Source organism: Lichenostomus cassidix, chromosome 10 (assembly GCF_008360975.1).
Source record: "Lichenostomus cassidix isolate B80296 chromosome 10, HeHo_3.0, whole genome shotgun sequence".
NCBI lineage: Eukaryota > Metazoa > Chordata > Aves > Passeriformes > Meliphagidae > Lichenostomus > Lichenostomus cassidix.
This window is the reverse complement of record NC_139491.1, coordinates 9,848,060-9,872,638: the sequence shown is the minus strand read 5'-3', so window position 1 is coordinate 9,872,638 and position 24,579 is coordinate 9,848,060. Positions and strand designations below refer to the sequence as shown.

At 38.7% G+C, this 24,579-nt stretch overlaps 2 protein-coding genes across 4 annotated transcripts in view; both read left to right on the top strand.

Annotated features, from left to right (window-relative positions):
• Positions 1-16,427, top strand: part of TRPM7 (transient receptor potential cation channel subfamily M member 7) — a 52,233-nt gene extending 35,806 nt beyond the window's left edge. The window contains exons 21-40 of the mRNA XM_085070531.1: positions 364-648; positions 1,734-1,908; positions 2,444-2,576; positions 3,387-3,571; positions 4,196-4,328; positions 4,800-5,938; positions 7,532-7,608; positions 8,417-8,476; positions 9,009-9,090; positions 9,472-9,542; positions 10,022-10,059; positions 10,877-10,902; positions 11,277-11,327; positions 11,414-11,479; positions 12,109-12,392; positions 12,704-12,786; positions 13,117-13,322; positions 14,333-14,384; positions 14,475-14,581; positions 14,879-16,427. Coding sequence (XP_084926657.1) covers positions 364-648; positions 1,734-1,908; positions 2,444-2,576; positions 3,387-3,571; positions 4,196-4,328; positions 4,800-5,938; positions 7,532-7,608; positions 8,417-8,476; positions 9,009-9,090; positions 9,472-9,542; positions 10,022-10,059; positions 10,877-10,902; positions 11,277-11,327; positions 11,414-11,479; positions 12,109-12,392; positions 12,704-12,786; positions 13,117-13,322; positions 14,333-14,384; positions 14,475-14,581; positions 14,879-15,009 — 3,384 coding nt within the window. The 3' untranslated portion in view covers positions 15,010-16,427. The remainder of the gene's footprint in view (positions 1-363; positions 649-1,733; positions 1,909-2,443; positions 2,577-3,386; positions 3,572-4,195; positions 4,329-4,799; positions 5,939-7,531; positions 7,609-8,416; positions 8,477-9,008; positions 9,091-9,471; positions 9,543-10,021; positions 10,060-10,876; positions 10,903-11,276; positions 11,328-11,413; positions 11,480-12,108; positions 12,393-12,703; positions 12,787-13,116; positions 13,323-14,332; positions 14,385-14,474; positions 14,582-14,878) is intronic.
• A 2,621-nt stretch (positions 16,428-19,048) lies between these two features.
• Positions 19,049-24,539, top strand: USP50 (ubiquitin specific peptidase 50). Of its 3 annotated transcripts, none has more exons than XM_085070545.1 (7): positions 19,049-19,400; positions 19,719-19,917; positions 20,335-20,530; positions 21,132-21,329; positions 21,824-21,969; positions 23,056-23,185; positions 23,390-23,897. In XM_085070545.1, exons 2-7 carry the CDS (start codon positions 19,730-19,732, stop codon positions 23,393-23,395), a joined length of 864 nt encoding a protein of 287 aa, XP_084926671.1. In that variant the 5' UTR covers positions 19,049-19,400; positions 19,719-19,729; the 3' UTR covers positions 23,396-23,897. The 3 variants fall into 3 exon arrangements, with proteins under 3 accessions (XP_084926671.1, XP_084926670.1, XP_084926669.1); XM_085070544.1 differs by having other exon boundaries at positions 23,321-23,897; XM_085070543.1 differs by having other exon boundaries at positions 19,050-19,400; positions 23,756-24,539.
• The last annotated feature ends 40 nt before the right edge of the window (positions 24,540-24,579 follow it).

Here is a 24,579-nt window from a genome sequence, read left to right as displayed (position 1 = left end):
TAATTTTTAAATGGGAGAAATTAAGTTAGTTTCTTAACCTGCTACCTCAGGCTCAACTGAAGGGGCAGATAGGGCTCATTTTTGTCACAATAACTCCCTCAAAAGAAATAAAAACATCATCTAGACCCGCTAAACTGAAAATTCCTTAACAAATTGTTTAGACAGAGCAAAGCATACACCCTCCTTTCCTTGTTGTGAAGCTGACACAGTTAAACATTGGTTTTGATTCCTCAGAATTTAAGAGTTATCCATTTGAGCAGCTATTTTATTTTTGCAAGCATAAAAATGTTAGTGATTCATATATTTTACCATTGGTCCCAGTGCAATAAAAATGAGCTGTCCTGACCTTCATTTCTTTTACAGATATTTATGTCAGAGGCTGGGAAGATTAATCAGAAGATCAAAGTGTGGTTCAGTGATTACTTCAATATCAGTGACACAGTTGCCATAGTCACTTTCTTCATTGGGTTTGCGTTAAGATTTGGAGCCAAGGGGAATTTTGGAGAAAACACTTACAGAGAAAATTACGTCTTTGTTGCTGGAAGAATAACTTATTGTCTCAATATAATTTTTTGGTATGTGCGATTACTGGATTTTCTAGCTGTAAATCAACAGGCTGGCCCTTATGTTATGATGATTGGGAAAATGGTAAGTACTATGTTTGTTACTGATTTTTTTTTTTTCCCCAACTGAATCCATTTACAACTTCTCTCATAGTTTTATTTAGTAAGAAGTTTTTTATCCTGCTGTAATAGGGTAACAACTTGGTGTGCAGAGTTAGCTGGCTGGAATATAATTTGAAGTGTTTCAAAATGAGCTCTGATTAGAAGGCTTCCTTTATTGAGCTATTTCTGTCACATAAATGTAAAAATATGGCAAATCTTTCTTCTCTGGCCTGTTTTGTTCTCAGATGTCAGAGACTTAAATGAAAATGATGAAGCCTTGTCTTGATTCAGCTGGCATTGCTTTTCATTTCGGTCTGAGATTTATAGATTTTTGTGCACTTTAGGTCAAAACTTTTAACTTGTTTTGTGTCCTAAAGCATGGTTTTGTGTCCTAAACTTCATGGTTTTGTGCTATAGAAGACTGGGAATAGATTGTGGTTCATCTAATCTCACAAAAAAAAAAATCTAAATTGTTTAAACTTAAAATTAAATAATCTAGCTCTACTGTCAGTTGCTATTCTAAATGTTAAAAAACATTTTAAAGCTTGGGAGCTGTAGATATGAATATGGAGGGGGCTTTTGTGTTTCTTTCCTCTATAAAATGGTTCCTACAAAACTGATCCCTGTCATTCCTTAAAAATGAGGGCATCAGGTTGCTCGTTTCTCACTTGGATTTCTTGCAAGAGGTTTTGTGTTCCTGCTCTTGGAAGACTACCTCTGGGTTTTGTGCAGCTGTTGAGTACACTTAGGAAAAAATATTTCTTTTTGTCAGCTGCTCCTCGTGTACATAATGAGATTCAAGTTGAAAGGGTCAGTTGCCTTTGGCCAAGGATACTAAGTACATCATAAGAAAAGACACTATTGGAAAAAAACTGATAGTTTTGGGGTTTTTTTTAACAGGACTTTTATTTATCAAAATTTTCAGAATGAAATATTCGTGTCCTGGACTCTTTTCCTTATATATAATACATAAAAATGTGTCAGGTGTACACTGTCACTGTAAAAGTTTTAAAGTTGTGAAATTACAATTATGATCTCATGGATTAACTGACTTTTTTGTGTTGATAGGTGGCCAACATGTTTTACATTGTGGTGATTATGGCGCTTGTACTACTTAGTTTTGGTGTTCCCAGGAAGGCAATACTGTATCCTGATGAGGCACCTTCTTGGACTCTTGCTAGAGATATTGTGTTTCATCCATACTGGATGATTTTTGGGGAAGTCTATGCCTATGAAATTGATGGTAAGATACTGCAATTATGAAACAAGTAAAGAGAAAATTTACTCTGACAAGGTCTTCTCAAAATCTTACAAAATTCCAATTATATGAAATTAAATGGCCAGTGCTGTTGACATTGACTCCATTCATTGGATTGACTCCCTTTTGTGGGTTGCAGCTATATAACTATGTGAGCTGACTTTTCACTTTCTTTTCTAAAACTTGACTGGCTTAGAATGAAAACTCTATATACAATTTCTCGCAAGGCTATTCCTAGCAAGATTTTGGAATTCTGCCCCACAGCTATCATGACAAAATTTTGGCTGTGATTGTGTACTATGCTTTTTTAAAAAAGCCAATAATATGATTATAGCATAGTATCAGCCAGAAATTTTGGTCTTTTTCTACAATGTCCTGAAATGCATGGAGACATTTGGAATTGCAGAACTAATGCATGATGGTTTTTGCAAACTGTATGTGACTTTTTTTTTGTGTCTATACCTGCTGAGAGTTCTAAAAGATGTACATATCTTCTCTGTATCTCTTTTTCCCAACACAGTATGTGCAAATGATTCTGATGAAAAAGTTGCTCATCTCTGTGGCCCAGGAACATGGTTGACCCCATTTCTTCAAGCTGTCTACCTCTTTGTACAGTATATAATCATGGTTAATCTCCTTATTGCATTTTTCAAGTAAGTATATGGATAATAGTTACTTTTTGCTGATAATTTGGCAAGTTTCTATTTCATTGCAATAAGATAAGATAAGAACTGATGCCAGGTGAAAGCAATCCCATTTCCTGGAAATTTTTTCAGGTTGCAAGGCTGGTCTTTGTCTCTTCCTCATTGCAAGCCCATGGCTAATTAAGGGAAGTGTGTGATGTGACTGGTTCACCTCACGTCTGTGAGGTCAGGGGAATCACAAGTTCAAGGAAATTTGAAAGCATTTTGTAACTTCTCTTTGTCAGCAAACAAAATTGTTTCTTTGTCTTTATATTGACTGTTGCTCCTAAATTTATGTAACATTCTCCAGTTGGTTGAGTTCAATTGTAGTAAGTTGTATTTTGTAGTTCTCTGCAAATGTTTGATTTATGGGCATAAGCAGCTCACAAACACTGAAGAAGGCAGACTGCAGAATTAACATGGTGTGAAATAAAATAAAATAAAATTCTGGGGTTAGTTAGAAATAATTTTTTGTTCAGCAAGCTTGACATTTGATCCCACTGTAATTTATTTCTGAGTAAAGATACTGAGATGTTACTTGATGGGAGCATTTTTTTAATCCTATCCTTGCTCTGGATCATGGTGTTTTCTTGAATGTGTTTCCAACTTCCACAAAAATAATTTTGCACCAAAATACAAGTTCATGCTTTTGTCTCTTACTTAACTGGCTTCAGAATTCAAGATTGTTATCCAAGTGAACAACCACCAAACAAACACCAACAGCTCCCCACCACCCCAAAAACCACCTTGGTGTGTTAATACTGTTCTGTTCCTTTTCAGCAACGTGTATTTACAAGTCAAGGCAATTTCAAACATCGTGTGGAAGTATCAGCGCTATCATTTCATTATGGCCTACCATGAAAAACCTGTTCTGCCTCCACCACTGATCATTCTTAGCCACATGGCTTCCCTCTTCTGTTGTATATGTAAAAGAAGGAAGACAGACAAGACTTCAGATGGGCCAAGTATGAACAGTTATCCAAAAAAATTGCAGCAATGTTTTTGATATGGTTAAAGCAAACTGTCAGAAAAGTGCCATGTTCTTGGTTATAATGTGTATTTTGAAGAAAGTCAAAGTGGGTCTTAACTTTCTGTGTTTTCAGTATTGATAATTCTTTTAAAAATCACCATGCTTTTCTCAAGAGCATAATGCCAGCCCCTAGAAATCTCCAGTACAACTAACTTATGACACAAACAAACAAGCAGACTTGATTTTTTTTGTTATTGTTAATGGAGATTTTTTCTTTCTGTAAAATGTCTCTGAAATGTAAAAAAAAAAAAGGCAGAGAGTTCCACAGACTAAGGAATCTAGCTTCTGCCTCAAAGATAAAGGGATTAAATGGTAGGAGTAAAAGGAATGATAATACTGTGCACAGATCCTCTCAAAATTACTGTTTTTTATCTATTTTAGTGGAAGTCTTTGACCTTGAACTTTTTTTAACAAAAAAAGAGGAGAGGTCTTAGGTGGCATTCTGATGTTTCGTTTGTTTTCTTTTTTTTAAATCCTTTGTAGAATTGTGACTCTTAGTTTGCAGCACCTGTACAACTTCACTACATGTGTGTCATCTTGACTGTTAATCTCTCTTTAGAACTCTTCCTGACAGAAGAAGATCAGAAGAAACTTCATGATTTTGAAGAGCTGTGTGTTGAGATGTATTTCAATGAAAAGGATGATAAATTTCATTCTGGGAGTGAGGAGAGGATTCGAGTCACATTCGAACGGTACAATATTTACAAGTAAAATTTCTGAATAAAGAATTAAAACTTTTACAGGTTTTTTAAAATGTACTTTAAGGAGGGAGGAATGCAGCTCAAGAGCATAAAGTGTTAATGCAAATTTTGGATGGTATTTTTCCATTGCTATGCAGAACTGGTAATGTGGTTGATGCTTCTTGATCTGTAGAAGCACTCAGTATACTGAAGCAATAGTATTGTTTAGTTCCCCATGATGTTTTAGGAAACTGATAGATTTCAGAAAGTGTTGTAGGCTCTCTATTTATGTGTTTTAATTCTGTGATTCACAAGTATGTACAAAAGTTGTATTACAAAACAGTCCAATACTATTGTGTCATCGTGACATTTCAGAGTTGTTTTTCCCCCTGATTAAATGGGCAGAAAGGGTTATGATCATGTTTCTTTTGCATATTGAGAAAAATACCTTTCATATCTACTTCATAATTTGATTTTTCTTAGGGTGGAACAAATGTGCATTCAGATAAAGGAAGTTGGTGATCGTGTCAACTACATTAAAAGGTCATTGCAGTCTTTAGATTCACAGATTGGCCACCTCCAGGATCTGTCTGCTCTAACTGTGGATACTCTGAAAACCCTGACTGCGCAGAAAGCTTCAGAAGCCAGCAAGGTTCATAATGAAATCACACGGGAACTGAGCATTTCAAAACATTTGGCACAAAATCTCATTGAGGATGGCTCTCTCAGATCATCTGTGTGGAAAAAGCACAGCATTGGGAATGTCTTTGGTTCTTTTCCACAAGGAGGCCTTGAGAGCAATAACGCTTTACTCTGTAACATTTCTCTACGTGATGACAAAGAGCTCCAGCATAAGACAATTGGTCAGGAGTTGGCTCTGGTTCCCCGAAGAGAAGAAAAAAACTTCCAAGAGGCAGGTTCCTCAGGCAGTGCCTTATTTTCAAACACTGTTTCTCCTCCAGAACTTCGCCAACGAATACAGGCTGCAGATATCTCAAAATCCACTAGTAAAAGTAAAAAATTAGGCAACTCATCCAACAGCATGCCACATGTAACATCCCCAACAGCAAAGTTTTTTGTTAGCACTCCATCTCGACCCAGTTGCAAAAGTCAGCTGGATTCTTCAGCAAAGCATGAAGAAACTGTTTTCTCTAAGGCTACAGAAGGAGATAATAATGTAGAATTTGGTGCATTTGTGGGTAAGTATAACAAAGTAGATTCTGAATATCCTGAAGTCATTATTAGCTGCTCTTATCCTCTTGCTTCTGGCTCTGCTTGCCTTGCTTTCACCCAACCTTGTGTTGAAAATGGAGGATACGTTAATTGTGGTTTTATTCATGATGAGAGTGACACTAATGATAACTACAGCTGCAGAGTTGACAAATGTGCTCACCAGTCCTCTGTCAAGTTAGCGAAGAACAAGCCCCAAACGAAGTTCTCTTTGTCAACGGGCGACTTGACGTCAACAGTCAACTGTGGCGGCTCACATGGAAAATTGAATATTAAAGATGAACTTTCCAAAAGTCAGCATGTCCATGCAATGGAACTGCAAACCCGAGATTTATGTTCTAACATCCTTATGGGACTACTTCATAAACTGTGGACCAAATCTAAGCCACAAGGTTTGACTTATCAAGAATTGTATGGTATTTTGGGTGTATTCCGGTTGCAGGTGACTTTATTCTACCATTTTGCTCTGCTTTTTTTGCATTTAACATCTCTAATTTCCCTATGTTGCTTGAATGTTTTTTTTTTAACTTAAATTATAATTTCTCCATAATTCTGTCACATAGACAATATTTTTCTGAAAAACATTATCCAGCTGTTGAGTCTAGCAGTTCTGGGCAATTAGCAGCTGTACAACTTGGTACAGGCACTGTAGACAAACCTTTTATGACTCATTATAAAGCTCCTATCTTCTGATTGCATAAATCAAAAATATTGTCTATTTCTTGACGTAATTACAGAACACTACTCAGGCTGATGGAGTCCTGGACAAATATCTTTGTGGTATCTGTGTCAAGCTGAGGGTTTCTACTATACTATATTTCTAAACACTGTTACAACTGGGATCTTCCACTGTTGCCTAGGCTAACCTTTGTTGGGGCAGTCGCTTTGGAAGCTTCCAAAGTCCTTTAATTCAATACAACATTTTGCCTTCCCTCAAGGTCTGTTTAACAGTAAAAAGGTGGATGGCTTTGGTTAGTTACCTACATATTTCAGTGGTAAAACAGTGGCAGATTCATTGCAAAACACAGGTGTGGGTTTACTAACTGATCCCTGTAAAGTACATAATGCTTTAAGAATGCTTAGTGTTTACCAGAAGATTGTAATCTGGAATTGTCAGGTTACCTGCAGAGGGGTTGTCTTGCCCTAGTTGTTTAGGGATGTCTCAGTGTTTTACAGAGATTTGCTGAGGTTGTATAAATTTAAATCTCTAGATAAGTGTTTATTCTACTGCTGTGAAATTTGGATTTCTAAGAAGTTACCTACATTAGCTATTTGTTTACAAGTGCCTCATGGTTGAAAAAGAGAAAGCAAGGCTAAACAGAATTAATGGACAGTGATTGTTTAACTCTTATCTAATCTTTAAATGTACTTCACCACTAATAACTTTGAATACTAACTATACTTATTTACTGGAGCCAGATTTTTTGTATATGGTCCTCTGACATCTCTAGCATTTAGAACATACCCTTCATTCTTACTGCCCACAATTTACAACACTGGTGATACCATGCAGGTTTCGGTTGTGAAGCCAAGTAGAATTTCATTAATTAGAAAGCTACATGCTTGGGAAAATTCTGAAAAGTATTACTTGCAATTGGGAGGATGAAGGGTATATTGTAAAAGCTACCTCCAGGAAACTGTCTACTTTTCCTTCATTTGTCAAGCATATATAAAAGTGCTGTAATTCAGGCCTTGTTCCTTTCCTGTGAGGAGCATATGCTTGAGTAAAATTTTAAAACATTAGCTTTACCTTTGGAATTGTGATGCTCCACACCTCTGTGGGAAAGGCAATAGTTTCATACCAATCTATTGTTACACTGATTTTTACTTTAGTGTGTTTGTAATGTCTTTCCTAGTGCAAACAGGCACACAGACCTTAGGTGGTTTGTAACCCTTTGCTATGGTGATGCAAACTATTGGCATGGTCAGATCACTGGAGGTTGCCTTTGATTTTGAATACTCTTTTTGAATTCACTGTGTCAAAGGTCACAGAGACAGCATGGACCTTCAGCGGTTCAAGGAGGCAGCCAGCAAAATGAAGGAAAGAAGTGCTGATATTGAGGTAAGCTTGAAAGGCTTTGTCAGCATGTTAATCAAGATCATTTTCTTGTAACACCACAGTATGTTTTCAAAAAGTAGGACCAAATGTAATCAAAAAACTTACACATTCCTTGCAGACTGCACTTTGCCTCTGTTTCACGATTTAAAAAAATCCAGTGAAAACTCATGTAACCTTAACTGCCATTGAGTACTGTTGCTTCATAATAGGATACTAATGAAATAATGAACAAGCTCTGAGGTTATGAAAGCTAAGATGACTACAACTGTGAATTGAGATAAAATTAAGTATCCCGTAATTAGTGTTTAATGAAATGCTTTACACTCATCAATTTCAAGATCAGCCTTTAGGAAGACTAGAGTGATTTATAGAGCAACATGACAGTAAATATAATTTTCAAAAGTGACAAAAATTGTTCATTATGCTTCCAAGATGAGAAAGCTTTTCTAATAAACTTGTCACAAACTAAAAGAAATAATTTCCATTTCCTTAAATGGCTAAATGGAAAGTGATTAATCATAATAAACCTACCTTCCAAGTACTAGTGTGTGTGTATATGTATATGAAAACACGTTTTCTCCATGTAGCTGTTAAATTAGTAAATACAAATTACTATTTGCAGTTATCATGCATTCAGGAGAGAAAATGCCTTGAGAATTCCATTATGACCCTTTGCAATGTTTCTGTTCTTCTGAGTTGCTCCTTTTGAACCTTCTGATGAGTATAATTTGTGACCAAAAAGCTTTTTCTGTGTATTTTTGACATGGATTTTTGGTGTTAATGTTAGCAATTTGCTTTGTTTTTTTGATAGGAGCAGCAGGAAGACTTCAAAAAAGCTATATTGGAGGGTATAGAGACAACCAGACTTCAAGTAAGTAAAGAATTTCCATTTATTAGGGACACTTTTTCAACAGATACTAAAAGTAATCTTTACAGGGTCTCTGGCAAGGGTTTACTACATTTTGTTCCTATTTTAAGTGGGTGCAAACTGAACTTAAGTTTCTGCCAGAGCCATATCCTTATGAGAATTGAGAGCTAAAGGCATGGAACAGATGAGCTGAACATAGTGCTAGTGGGGATCCAGTGTAGTGGACATTTCTGTAGTTTTATCCTATTGTGACATTCCCTTACACAGAGCTCTTTCCATGTGGGTCAGGAGAGTTAATGTGTGCCTGAAAATGTTACAGCTGGTGGTTAATGTGAGAAGAGCATTTTAACTGAATTAATGCACTCAATTTGTGCATTTTGGTGCAGTGAGGTATTTGAAGTACATCCGGAATTTTTGAAGAATCCCGGATAGTCCTGAAAAGAAAAACTGGGCAGATTGTGTTCCAAGAGCAGTAGTTGAAAACAATAATGATAATGATGACTAATAGTAAAAGTAATTTTTCTTTTTTTGGTAGGGTCTTCAAACTGACTGTGGTCTACAACAATCCAGTTCTTGTGCTGGCTTTGCTGACCCTCTGGCAGCCCAGTCAGAGCAATGTAAGTCTGTTCTCTGTTCAGGTGACCTAATGTTGGCTCAAAATTGCATTGCTAATGGATATCCTAAGAAGATGCAAAGGAAACACAAAAGGTTCTATCACCTTGAAATATATTCATGTTTGGTAGGACTTGAATCTTCTGCTTCTTGTGGTTCTTCTACTCATGCCAGCTCAATTCTGTTACCTTGTATTTGCCACAGACAGTCAGAGCTGTAAAGAGCGATCTAGTTAGGAATGCAAACTTTTTTAAAAGATCAGGTAGTTGTGGGTCAGGCTTTTGTAATGAGAGCTACATTAAGCTGACTGTTTGTTCACTGTTAGGAAGTAGGTGACAGTGACATGTGGCATTCTTTGTCCAGTTACAAATCTCCTTTGTTTGTAGTGTACAGCAAGAGCAGGAGAGCATCGAGTGAAGACACTCAGCAAGTCGACTCTAAAGCAGCCTTACTGACGGTTTGTATCAACCTTTTGTGACATTGTTAAACAGAACTAGAAGCTGAACAAATAAAGGAGAAGAAACAGATAAAGAATAATACTGATTTGTGGACTTGCTTGTTCTAGGAGGCAACAGGAGACCTGTTTTCACTAGGGGAAGAAGTTGTGTATGTTCTCACTATGAAAATCTGTGCTGTTTTCTGTTTGTAGAAAAAATTAAAATTCTTTTCTTTTAAAGAAAAGAATTATTTATATAATCCATAAACCAGTAGTGAATACATAGCCTTGTCTATTCTTTTAATTGTAGTTACCATTTCTTGGTCATATTTGGGTCTCTCCATTCAACTGCAGCTCAGTACAGCCTGGTGAAGTATTTCCAATAAATAGGCTGTACTGCAAGAGCTTAAAACACATTACCACCCCACCTCCAAATGGATATGCTGTGCTTTCCTTACAAAACTGAAGCCTTCTTTGTTTTTCCTCTCCTTTGTTTAAAGGATTGGCTACAAGGTAGACCTTCAAATAGCACTCAAATGTAAGTAATCTTTCTATTGATAGAGCAATTTTTTCACTCTGTATTTCGTTCTGGTTTTTTTTTTGGTTGTCGTTGGCTATAGTGATATTTAGTTGCATTTAATGATAAAAACCCCACAGGGTTTGAATTTTTTTCCCTAATAAATTACCAGATGTATCCACTGGAGTCATAGGATCATCATGGAATGTTTGGGTTGAAAGGCTTGGGATGCAGCCCAGGATTGGGTTAGCTCCCTGGGCTGCAGGTGCTCGTGGACAGGTCATGTTGAGATTTTCTTGTGGTGCTTTGACAGGCTCTGTTTAGATTAATGGTGTCACATGCTGGAGAGCAAAACATGTCCCTAAAAGAAAATGACTGTGTTGACACTTAGTGAGCAGCTTGCTTCCTGGTAAAGGTCTTTACTCAACCTTTCAAACTGTAACCACCTCTGAAATCGAGCAGACATTGCTCTTGTTAACAATTATCCCCTGAGTTAACTGTTAAAGCCATTACCTTTTTTTATCTGATAACAGAAGGGTAAGCTGTTGTGAACAAGTTTTAATTAAAGCACCTCTGTGGGAATGAGCTCTTGTGATGCAAACTTTACATAATGTTGTGCATGACTTGGAGGTATTTAAAGTGTAGCTCTTAAAACATGAGATTACTTAACAGCTTTCCATTACTATTTTGTCATTAAGAAACCAGTACTGCCCTTGAAAAATAGGATAACAGGATAAAAGGGGTACTGTGAGGTTAACAAGGTGACCTAGGATGATGTATCAAAATCAGGGAATACAAAGTAAATTTTGAGGATGACTGTTTTTGTGGCATTTCGCAGGCCGTCGGAAGAAGATGCATTGAATGGTAAGTTTTTTTTTTTTCTGCTGTAAAGAAGGTGAGAGATTTTTATATAACCAGCTGCTTGGGTCTTCTATGAGAATGTATTTAATTGATGGTAATTTGGAATTTATTGAACACACAATACTGTGATTTCTTTGGTTTTTGGGTTTTTTTTGTTTTTTTTTTTAATAAACAGCCTATCATTAAGCACTACATTTTTAATTTTTTGTCTCTGAGGTACTAAAAACATAAGTGAAATATTTAATCTTCTACACAGCAGATCCTTTTCAAACTGTAGTTACTTGGCAATTGTTCTTTGCATGTGGTATTGTAGTCCATAAATTAGTAGCAAGAGTATTTCTTTCCTTTTTTTTTATTGCTCCTTAATCTGTTTTCAGGCATTGCTTCTCCTTTCAAGCCTATCATGGATATCAATTACTATTACTCAGGTCAGTCCCTCTTATGAACTAATGTTTGTTTTTATTGACATTTATAAGATCCTTAAACTTCAACAAATGCTGTAATTTTCCTCTAGCTGTAGAAAGAAATAACCTGATGAGATTATCACAGAGCATTCCATTCACTCCTGTGCCTCCAAGAGGTAAGAATTATATTTCTTGTTGTTAGTTCACTGTGGTCTTTTGGGGAAGAAAATAAAAGCAAACTTTATCTGAATTCTAATTTGGTTTGATCATTCTAACATAGAAGGATCAAGGCAAAGTTCACACTTTCTCACAGCAAGTGTGAAACTGAAGTCTTAATGAACTAAAAGAAGTCTTAGTCTCTGTCTTAGAACACTCAGAAATACATGTGAGTATGACACCTTTTCTAGGGCAGCTCACTTGATTATGAAATGTAGATTTAATTATAGTTGTCCTCAGAAATGGTGCTACAGTGATGGTAGTATTGTACTAGCAGTTTTATAACAAACTATTCTGGAAGGATTCTTTAAAGTTGTCTCCACTTGAATCAACTGTAAACAAACATTTATTTAGTGTTCTGAGTGCTGTTTGAACAGTGTCAGTAATAGGTCTAAATAGGAGAACAAATTTTGTAGCTCTTTCAAAAAAGCTGAAGAAGTGCCTTCCTTCTGGGCAGTTGAAATTTTTTGTTAATTCTAGACATTTGTAATGACTTCAACCTGCAGCTTGTTGTAAGAAGTGGTAGGTTTTCAGTGCTTTTAAACTTGGAAAATTCAATTCAGTAATTGCTTTTTGTGCTGCAACACAGGGGAACCAGTCACTGTGTATCGCCTTGAAGAAAGTTCTCCCAGCATCCTGAACAACAGCATGTCCTCCTGGTCACAGCTGGGACTCTGTGCTAAAATTGAATTTTTAAGTAAAGAGGAGATGGGAGGAGGTTTACGTCGAGCTCTAAAAGTCGTATGCACGTGGTCAGAATATGATATCCTGAAATCAGGACATCTTTATATCATCAAGTCTTTTCTTCCTGAAGTTGTGAATACTTGGTCAAGCATTTATAAGGAGGACACTGTGTTGCACTTGTGCTTGAGAGTAAGTTCTGTCTTTGTCAATTATTAAACATGGACAAGCATTACAGTTAAACAGAATCATTTTCCTACGTGAAAGCTAGTAAGAAAAAAAAGTGAAGTATGGGGTTCTGTATGAGCAAAAGGGTTAAAAACTGCTCGAGGAAGGCTTATTTAATCAAAGAGCTCAAACTCTTAAAATATAGACATAATTTAAAAAGCAAGTAATCTGTTACCCTGTCCTGAGGGGGATGAGCACTGTTCCCACTGCCTGCTTGCCTCTTTGCTGTTCCCTGTTCCATAATGCAGCTAACAAAGTGTGGATTTGACTTGTAGGAAATCCAGCAGCAGAGAGCAGCACAGAAGCTCACTTTTGCATTCAACCAGATGAAGCCCAAATCCATCCCATACTCTCCAAGGTGAGTGTATTTAAGCTGCCATTATGGTGAATTTTTTTGGCTCAGGGAAATGCCTACAGGGGTGTTAACAGATGCATCAAATATATTAACATATCATATCTTAATATATGTCTTGGAATATTGCTGTGAATGTGTCAAGCAGAATTGTCCTTGGCAGTGTTTTCCACTGATGCTTTTTGCACTGATTCTAATCTAGTGTGATCATTTAAATGGCTTTGTACAACAGTTTAAAAATATTTAAATTGTTAGTAAATTGAATAAAAATCTAATAGTAATGATAGATCTGTAATTTATTTTGGAGCTATATTCATTCAGTATGCATTTTACCAGGTTCTTGGAAGTTTTCCTGTTATATTGCCACTCTGCTGGCCAGTGGTTTGCAGTTGAAGAGTGCATGACCGGAGAGTTTAGAAAGTATAATAACAATAATGGTGATGAAATAATCCCAACTAACATGCTGGAGGAGGTTATGCTGGCTTTCAGCCACTGGACATATGAGTATACAAGAGGAGAATTGTTGGTACTAGATCTGCAAGGTAATGCCCTGATTTTGAAACTGGGATTGGGGCCAAGGTGTATGTGGGTTTTTCTTTTGATAGCATTTTATTAATTTGTATGCCTGTAATAAATAACAAGCATTATTTAGTGCTTCTTCTAGTTAGTTTGAATCTATGATGTTCTTATTTAATCATATATAATGACATAGATTGGAAAGGACCTCTGAGACCATTGAGTCCAACTTTACCCAGCACTGCCAAGTCCATCACAATGTCCCCAGGTGCCACCCCTAACACCTTTTAAATCCCTGCAGGGATGGTGACTGCCCCACTTCCCTGGGCAGCTGCTCCAGTGCTTTCCAACCTTTCCAGTGAATAAATTTTACCTCATATCCAACCTAAACCACCCCCTCTTGCAACTTCAGGCCACTTTCTTGTCCTGTTACTGGAGACTGAACCCACCTGGCTACACTGTCCTTTCAGCCAGTTCTAGACAGTGATAAGGTGTCCCCTGAGCCTCCTTTACTCCAGGCTGAACACCCCCAGCTCCCACTCCTTGCAGGACCTATGCTCCAGACCCTTCAACAGCTTTGTTGCTCTAATACGACATTAAATCTTACAGCAACATAGAGAATATAAATACATACATCTTTTCCAAATGAAATATGCCATAAAAAATGATATTTTTGGCACATTTGTGTAGTGCCCATGTAAGCTGGTTTTATCCTGAACTCTGTGCCAAATATTCTGGCTGTGAGAACTGTATAGGAGATTTTTCTCATGGGTGAAAACTCAAGCTAGGAAATGCAGGGAGTTGTAAAAATAGGGGTAAGAAATCTTAGAAGTCCAAAGTGCTTGTTTAAGAGTAATTTTCTAAGGGTAGAGAATCACATATGGTTTGGGTTGGGTTTGTTGGGGGGGTTTTTCTGCTTTTACTCTTGGAGTAGCTGAGAAGTCATAGCTAAGTATTCCAAGGCTTTTTAATATTAATATATTTATGTAATCAGAAATGTATGAGATTTAACTTTTTCTTCATGTGCAATTTGAAGGTGTTGGTGAAAATTTGACAGATCCCTCTGTGATAAAAGCTGGGGAAAAAAGGTAAGGTTCAAGAAAGACTTGAAGCATTATAAAATTTTCACTGGAAAGAGAACACATGGAAATGATGTTTATGTGCACTTTATTTCTAAGGTCATATGACATGGTGTTTGGTCCGGCCAATCTGGGAGAGGATGCAATAAAAAACTTCAGAGCAAAGCACCACTGTAATTCCTGCTGCAGGAAACTGAAACTTCCTGGTAAGAGCTGCTGTATCCCTCCTTCTAAAACAATTAGATCATGAGATGTATGATATGTAATGAAATAGTCAAGGCATGCTGTGAAAGTGGAATAAGTATGAAACAGCAGTTTTGTAATTTGACTTTAGGCTTCTGATTGCACTTACTATAAAAACATCCCTTTTTTGACCCTGCATATCCTGCAATTCCTCTTTTTAAGTCCATTTGCATATCCAGTTCTTTGCTAGGCATTTATGCCCCACTGATTCTACTAGCTCAAGAAATAGTAATCATAATGACTTTGTTCTGTTTGTACAGATCTGAAGAGGAATGATTACACACCTGACAAGATCATATTTCCTCAGGACGATGGCTCTGAATTGACAATTCAGCCTGGAAGCTGCACCAAAGATTCTGATCCGGCCAATTCTATTCGTCTGATGCTCTGATGATGTGACCAACTCAGTGGCTTCGTACAAACTTCATGGAACCTCACAAAGTTGTCACTTACCTTTTCCCTCAGTATAATGAAAAGAAAAACTTGTCAAAACAAGGATTACTGTCTTATAAGTGGAATTTTGGCTGGTCCATAATCTAAGGATTTTACGACTTGTGATAACCATCTACAGAGCAGCATGGCAGCTGATCATTCTAGAGGTGGAATAATGACAAGTATTTAAGATGTGTTTTTAAAGGGGCTTTTTAAGCAGAAAGTTTTATTTTTTATTTTATTTTGGTTTAGTGGAGGATTTTCTTTCTGTAGTCCTGTGGTGGGAAATATGCCTTCCACCAAAAGGATTTTGGTAGTTGATGTTTTAAGGTAAAGCATTTGTCTTCTTGGCATTTGTCTTACTGTCAATGAGCAAAACCAGGAGAAAGCACCTACCTCTGTAATGCCAGAGTATTCTTAGAGTGTTTTCAGAAGTGCTCCACTAATGTTTTCTCACCAGGTGTCTTTTAATATGGCCTTTTGAAGAGGACAGAGCCAAATGAGGTGTATATAGGATGCCAATAGACTGAATTTGAAGGTAGGAACTTGATCTGTTCCAAAAGAGAGAAAGTCTCCTGAATCAGGATTCTTTCAGCTTCATGACTGTAAAGCTGGGCTTGGTTGTTTTTGTTTTGTGAAATAGAGCCTGAATTGTGCATAATGAAATTTCTTGTTTTACACATTTCAATTTTATCAAGTCACTGTCAAATAGTAACAAAGCCATGATAGACTGGTATAATCATATTTAATAGAAGAATTAGTTTGTGCTGGTCCAAATAAGTTGCCTTGTAAGAACACAAGTTGGAAGTGCTTTCCCTCGTACGTATGTAGTGACTGCTTCAGAAGTTCTGCCTTCCAAAGATCTCCTAAAACCAGTATATCGAAACCGAATGTACACATAACTTGTAAATGTATTTAAAATTGTGTAGAAAACATCTTTATTGTTATGTTATTTGTGGTACTTACTTAAGAGAGACTAGGGTTGGATTAGCATTGTGTAAAGTACGGGAGATTGCAATGCACCTTCATGCCAATAAAATGTAATTTAACTGTCCCAAATATTGTTGAGCATTCAGCAAGAAAAAAACCTGTTGTCCAACTGAAGTTTCATGCTGCGATTTTTTTTTTTTTTTTTTTTTGTTACATAGGTACTAATTTGTAATTTTTAATTGAAAGGGCAGTATATAGCTCTATAAATTTTTTATTCAGTAGTGTATCTTATAGATACAGACCTAAGGCACGAACACAATAGTTGTTTAAATGGTGTTTTATGTTTGATGGGGAAAGGTAAAATGTTATAAGGATATAATACTGTATACATTTTGTATATCATTAAATCTTTAAAGAATCTAAAATAAATTTATTCTTGTTTACAGACTTCTGCTCTCCGTCTCAGTCTGAAAGGTTATTTCGGTGAATTTAAGTAACTCTTTATGCAGAAAAGTAGAATTTGCCATGCTGGATCAAAGCAGTTGTTTGCCTTTGAGGTATCACAACTTTGGCCAACACCAGAAACTAGGGAGGTAATCAAGTGAAAACTTGTCACAGTTGTCAAACACATGTGAGGGGATTAATGAGTAAATGAGTCAGAAATAGCTCTTCACAGTGTTTAATTAGGAGCTGCTTCACAGATGCCTGACTGCATCTGCTCCTGTTGCTGGGAGGGAATGGGCAGATACCTGAGATGTACCTGCACCTTTCCAGTGCCAACTAACAGAAACACTGAGTCTGTAAGTGTGACTGGCTCTGCAAATTGAGAGAGATTTCTAGAGGAGCCTCTGGTGTTTCGAAAATGTGACCAAATTAAGTGTATGAAATAATAAAAACATTTAGAGAAAGTTGTAAGGAAAAGCTGGGAAACTTTTTGTTTCTTGGCAAATACTTAACTACACACAGTTATTTTTTAGCCATGTTACTGGACTTCAGCAGTTCTGCTTGTGACTCATTTCTTAGCAAAATAAACAGATGTGACCACCTTGTGATGGGTGTGAGTGATCATGGGGAGTGTTCCTTCTGTTCTGTCTTGCAGTGACTCAGGCCTGAAGTCTTTTCAAGACCAAAAGGGAAAAATGTGGTTGGGAAATGCCTGTAAGAGTTGGAGTTGTTACCACTGTTCATATTTCTGTACCTTTCCCTGGCATGAGCAGTAGCTTATTCTGGGTGACTTACAGCTAGAAACTCATGAGAAGTCTATGTCTGAACTGAGGGGGAGAAACATGTAACTTTCAGAAGTCATCTGCTCTATACTTGCAGAAAAACATAAATGCCAAGTATCCTTCAGGGGAAGGTATTGGAAAAGTGTGGTGGCAAAGGAAAAAAACAAGTTGGCTTGAAAAAGTAGCCTGTGTTTGGACAGTGCCACATCCTGCTGATGTTGGGCAGTAGGACCATGAAAATTATTCCATGAAATTCAGTTTTTTTGAGAACATCAAGTGTCACTCCTCTGCTGAAAACCTCATCAGTCCTGAAATGCTCCATCAATAGGGAGGAGCTGTGATCCTTTAGCTTTTAAATTTCTTTAGATTATGAAAGAGAAGGAAAGTAGAAGCACTGCAACTTCTGATAACTATCTAAGAACTAAAGTATTGGCATATATTCTTAGAACCTATCTTCTAAATATGGGAATATAATTCAAACCTTCTCTATTTTTTAGGGAAAATCTGAAATGCTTCAGCAACTACTTTCCTACTAGGGGGTTATTTAAAAAGAGTGTTTCTCATATAGGGAAATAAGTAAGCTGCATAATTTAGACTTTTAATTAATCCACCAAAGTCAGCATTGTTGACTGCTTTCTTGCAATATTTAGGTGGTGAAACATTTCACAGAAAACCAATCCCAAATGTGTTATGGCAAAATAGACAGCTCCTGGGGAGCAGTATTTTAACTGCTACTCAGCAGCCTTGTGGAGGGGTTTGCTTTTTAAGCCTGATTTCCTACACTTAAATTCTCTGTGGTTGCATCTCACTTAATGCCATAACTCTTTACACTGCAGGAATTTAGAGAGGGGAAAAGGCTACAGCTGGAAACTTGGTAGTAACAGCTCATATTGAATGTTCCTAAAAGATCAGTTGGAAAAAAATAGCATCTTTTTACACATAACAATGCCTTTGAAAAAAGTTCTCATGATTTAATCTTTCTTTTCACAATTAATACTTTCCCTTGCAAGTAATCCACTTTGTGGTGAGAGTAATGGGAAGTTAACACTTAGCCCCAGAGCTTGCAGTAGGTAATTTGTGGATTTGTGTATCATGTTACATTAAAACACTAAGTCAAAGTCTTGATTCAGATTCCACAAGTAGGAATGAACTAGGAATACCCAGTTCCATTTACAAAACCAGATCAGATTTTGAGCAGGGGCAGGTGGGAGTGTGTTGCTTTTGTGTCTCAGTTTGCAGGTAACCAGTTTGCGAAATTAATAGCAGTGACAGCTGTCCCAGGAGTGCTGGAGACATCCTTTGCTTGAAGTTTACCAAGCAAGATGATCAGGAGGCTTTTTAAATTGCTTCATGGGCCTCTTCTGTGGATACTTGTTACTTCCCAAGTTGCCTGTTAAATGGGGAAAAACTGCTGCTCTTCAGTGGTGCATGGAATTCAGAGATGAACTGCACTAATATACCTAATTAAAAGCCACTTGTCTGCCATACCTTTCTTTTCCCCCAGGAAAATCTTCAGAACACCGATAAACTAATTTGGTAAGATGTTTTGAGGTAGCTTCATCCTTTTATGGTCAACATGCTTGTTCATCACTGCCATTCCAGCAGAGCATGACAATAACAGATCCTAATACAAGTGTGAGCAAATGTAGATAAAAGTGTGTTGGGCCAAAGCTCTTTGCTCAGTGGAATTGGTGGGTTCCCCTCTCTCCCCAAGGTTTTCTGTTCTTCCCCTTGTGAGAGGGAGATGGAGGCAGGTCAGGCCAGGCGTGTCCCCCTGCCCAGTGTAACCAAGTGACATCACAAGGGGAGTGGGGCAGGAGGAGCTGGGGTGACAGCATGGAACATGGGACAGAACTCACAGGGCACCCTCATCTTTGCTCTAGAGATTGCTGTGGTTTTACAATTCTCTGTCCTGCCTCACAGTAGAACATCAGCCTCTAAAAATACCAGTCTCTAAAAGAGAGAGAGAGCAGCAACACCAGTTAGGACATGTGGGTGGTGTAGGGTCTGTGTTCAGCCTCTCGACTGCCTGATTGGAGATGGAGACAGTTTGGTCCAGGACAGACTTGTGCAGCCAGAAAAACCGACTAAAATTTTCTTAACATGAATTAAGTAATATTTTATGGCAAAAATCTAAAGAACATAACCTGTCTATAGTAGCATCTGGACCACAACCTATGGGTTTAGAAAACATGTAAGTACTATGCCCTGGGGGAAGTGAAATATAATGTAATATGCACTGTTCAGGCCAAAATGCTTAAGATGGCTATTCACAGGTGACTGTAGTTTTTGAGTAATTGTGTATGGAGTAAAAGACTGAATGGAATTTTAGGGATAACTCTGAAACCAGGGGTGTTTAAATAATGATGTATCTCACCATACTGGAAAGAGCTTAGTATGGAAGATGAAGAGTCTTCACCATTATAAACCCATTGACAATAAATGTGAATGTAATTTTCAAAGAAGAAACCATAGCATTTTAGATTTCCACTGTTATGGATTTTTCTCCTAGTAGGTGGAAGGATGGCATGGAAATGGAAGTATTCTTGCAAGGAAGAGCTGGAGGACACGAGCAGCCGGCACCCGGGGCTCACGGGGCTGCAGAACCTGGAGAACACTTGCTACATGAACGCTGTGCTGCAGTGCCTCTGCAGCCTGAGCCCCCTCGTGGACTATTTCCTCTCAGGAGACTGGAACACAGTCCTGCACGAGTGAGTTGGTTTGTTCACAGTTCTGAGATTCTTCTGCTTGGCACTTTTTTCCTTCCAAAGGATATGTGTTGCCATAGGAATGTCGAAGGCAGGCACTTGCCAGCTCACCCCAGGCAGTTCCAGGCAGATTGGCCACCAGCTGCTTTCCTTCTCCTTTGGGAGCCCTTTGTCTCCTTGCTGGGTCCTTCATCATCACACTATTTTTGCCATTTGATGGCAATACCCCATATGTCACTGCTGTCTCAATGGTAATTTCCACCACTTTCCAGGATCTGCAGAGTCTCACAAGCCAAGAGACAGCTGTGAGAGCTGTACAGTACCTGCACCCATTTTCTAAGTCTCTGTATCGTGCTCCTGTTTGAAGCCAGACACACTATTTTTTCATACTTCACCTGAAACTCTCCCCTTTTCACCAAGGGAGATTGGCGAGTCTGCAACTGCCTTTGCCTGTCTGGTGTCTGACATGTGGCTTGGAGAGTTTGACTATGTTTCCCCTGAGGCTTTTCATTCCATCTTTGGGAAGCGGTACCCAGCTTTCAGCAAGAGGACTCAGCATGATGCGCAGGAGTTTCTCATCTGTGTGCTGGATGACCTCCACGAGGCTTTCAAAGAGGTAAGAGCCCAGCTGTGGTGTTTTGAGAACTGTAGCTGATTTCTCTGCATTTCATGACTTTGCACTCCATGTAGTAATTGCCTCTAGTCCTCTTCTGAAGTCCAGGCTGGGGCCACTAATAACGGTCCTTTTCTACCTTAGTTCCATATCCATGTACACACAATTATTAATTTGCTTCTCGTCTAATGCTCCATCAAGTTGCAGCCCCAATCTAAATGGCAATGCTGTGTGTAGTTTCACTGTTGTAACCTCTCCCTCTCCTTGCTCCTTCCACACTTAATGTTCTTCCACTTTCTAATCTGCCTGAAATCTTCATATCTGCCATGCTCTCAAGTTTGTCTTTGTCCCCTCCAAAACCACTGATAATGAGCTTTTCAAGAAGTTAATGCTGTCAAATGTCTGAATGGTTGTGTTTTTGTTACATTTCTCTCAGAAAAGGAATCAATCTTAGTCTGCATATATGAAACATCAAATAAAGGTGCAGCATTTTAGAGCCAAGTTCTGTGGCAAGACTATCTACTCACCTACCCAGGCAGTGGGCAGCAACTATTAAAACCACAGTTGCTTATCTACATTTTGTTGGTTTTTTCCTTCTGTATAGTCAAGTGAAGAAAAAAAGAGCCCTAATGCAGGAACAAGCACAGGGAGAAGCAATGGCAAATCTATTATAACAACGTTGTTTGAGGGACAGCTCAGTTATGGTATCAGGTGCCTGAGATGCAAAGCCGTCACTGAGAGATGCGAGAGCTTCACTGTCCTCTCCCTGCCCATCCCTCCTGCCAGAGTGTGCTCCCTGCAGGTACAACAGCCAACACATTCCTACTGGTTTCTGCTTCATGTTGGAGTAGTAGTGGCTTAGACTAATAGGTGTTACTAGAAAGATGCTGGGGTTTAGTTACTTTGGTCTCGTGGGCACTAATGGATAGCCTTGGATGTGGTCCTTAGAGAAGTGGGGTTTCCTTACTGGTCTCAGAACCATGGAGGCTTGGTAAGGTTACAGGAGCAATGTTCATGAGCTGCCAAGGGATGAGGGATATCAAGATCATTCAGTAGCACCCATGAGGCTTTCTTTCACTCATTCAAGTATTTCCCCCTTTGGGGAGAGAAAGGAAGCCAATGTTGGCTGCTTTGTCTCTCAGACATATTTGTAAGATCAGCCTTGCTGCATCACCCTTCAGTTAGGAGAGCTCTGAAGAGAGCTCTCCCTACAGCAAATTCATCTCTTACTTTGCTTAGCACCTTCAGGGGTGGAGGGAGATCTGTTTGATCAAGTAATTTTTTTTCCTTTGACAGGACTGCCTGGAATGCTTTTTTCAGCCAGACACACTGACTCGGAACAACCAGATCCACTGCCAGTGGTGTGGAACCAAGCAAGATGCTACAGTAAAGGCCTCCATAGTCCATGCACCACCACAGATCATTATTTTTCACCTAAAGAGGTATAGTCTAAGTGGAGTAAGACATAGCCAGTTCCTGGGTAATGTGAGACATGAAGGACAGTCACTTGTGTTTTTGTGAAAGGAAACAAATCACTGCAAGTAAGTGGGTTTAGTACTTTTGATACCTGAAAGCTAAATGGGCATTTACAGAGATACAACTGTGAAACATGCAAGTCGCATTCCTGAAATCTCTTGCAAGGTGTTCTGCCTTACTGTGTACTGCAGCCCACCAAATTTCTCACTATACTTGGGATCTGCTCTCTAGAGGGAAGGAAAACTCCACCAACCAGTGACTGACTACAGCCCAGTGCAGTGGCTCACACAGGCCCTGTAGGATCCCTGTCATTCAGTTCCTGAGGCGAGTGAGAGAGCTTATGGCTTGGGCTCCAAGAGCAGGGTGTTTTTATTGCCATTATTGCAGCTGAGACATTCTGGCTCTGTTTATCTCTTTACTGATTCAGGCCTAAACAGTGCATCAGCAAAGGAGCACCAGAGTTAGCAGACTTCACTAGACATACATAGCCAGATGCTGAACTTAGTCTAAAAATTTTTTTCTTAACAACTTTCCACCTATAAAGAAAACTACTCTGGGATCATTTGGCTTCCCAGAACTATGTTATCTGAAGTTATGATTTAATTTTCCATTCAGCATCTGCTTTTCTCAACATTCTCAAAGGACACATGGTCCCCAGCTCCAGCTCTTGGCCACACTGTAAATGTTAAAAAGTGCAGTGATGTACTCAAAGTTTGAGAGGGAAGAGGGATGGAGTCTGGCACAACAGAAGAGTGGACAACGGCACTGCAGTACAAAATGTTTAGGACACAGAGTGATGCAAAGATTTGATTTCAAGCTTTGACTGAAGGATAAGGAAGCAAGAGCTTTGCTTTTCTTGCTAGACATCTCATGTGGGTTTAGTGCATTTTCTGCCAGTTTACTGTAATGCTCAACATTAACAGAGATCTTTCTTTCAAATGCTGGGTAGTGAGGTGACAGTTTTCCCTCCTCCTAGCAAAGTCAGTTAAGCAACCACCACAATGCAAAGAGAAGTTAAAGGTCACTTAAAATCCTTCAAAATTTCATTTCAGGTTTGCCTGGCAGGACAAGCACAGAAGGAAACTCTCAACCACTGTCTGCTACCCGTTCAGCAATCTGGATCTCTCTCCCTACACCTCCACATTGTTTTGCAAGACAATGTACAACTTGTGTGCTGTAGTGGTAAGCTTTGTTTTTCCTGCTTTTATTGGGAATGCCCTGCCTCATGGAGCAGATGAAGCCTGTGCTGGTTTGGACCTCATGTATAATGATTTATATTTTAATATATGTTTTTCTGTGCATTTTTACCTGCCACAGACATAATCCAGTAAAAGTATGTAACTAAAGAGAAAGAAGTAATTTTCTTCTTCTTTCCCAACATCCCAGTTTTAAAAGAATGCACTCCTGGTGCATAATGCCACTTCAGAATAAACTCACAGACTGATCCTGCATGAATCCTGTTTTTAAATAAGGACATGGCTCTCAACAAGTGGGGCCCTCCTAGGACTTGTATCGGAGCTAATAGCTGGGTTGCCAGTGTAACTGCAAAATAAATAAGCATAATCATCACCCATTTACTCTGTTTGAAAGAATTTATTTGAATTAACATTCCCTGCCCTAGGCCAAAACAGGCTAAAACCCTCTCTCCCATTTTTTCCAAGTGCATACATAAAACGATTGCGAGTTCCTATCTCTGCCTGTAAGGAGACAGAACAGGACTGTGGCTTTAGCAGACTGTGTTGTCTGTTACAGAACCACGCTGGAGATCTGGATTATGGCCACTACACGGCCTTCTGCAAGCACTCAGTCACCAAACACTGGTACAGCTTTGATGATGCACAGGTCACCAAGATCCCAGACGCTGCAGTGCAGGCTGACACAGCTTACCTCCTCTTCTACATCTCCCAAGGCTATTGAGAGTCTGTTAGTCCTTGAAAACCAACACTGAGCAGGGCAGCAACTAGAATTCACCAGCAGCATTAACCAACTCCTGTTCCATCAATAAACTAGAGCATTTGCACTACTGATCAGCTGTTGTGGTCTTTCAGGAAGTGATTCCCAGAAAGGACAGTTACAGCCTCTAAGCTCATGAAAGAAGGTGCATCTGCTCCACGTGCACAAGGTCCAAGGGCTGTTTTCCATGACAACACCCTTGCACCCCTCAAAAGAACACAGATGCTGAGCATACAGATGCACTTACCTGGAAATTCTTGTTTTTCTGCTGGTTAGGTAGAATAGGTGGTTTTAAGCTGCCTTTCAGGAACTAACAGAAGGATACCCAAATGAAAGCACACAACCAGACCACACTGTGTGTTTCAGAAGAGAGCAGAGGATGGAGTGACCATTAACATATAAGAAAGAAAAAGGCATTGTTCTACTGATGTCATTTTTGTTCCTCTAGCACTTCAGACTTGTTTGCAGCTTGTAAGCCTCTGGAAAACAATCAATATTGGTCTTAATTCCATCAGCAAGACAGACACAGGTAAAAGCTCAGAATGTAAGATGTAAGACTTTTGAATGCCAACCTAACCAGAAAGGGAAAACTAACCCTAATCCAGAGCAGGGAAATACATAAG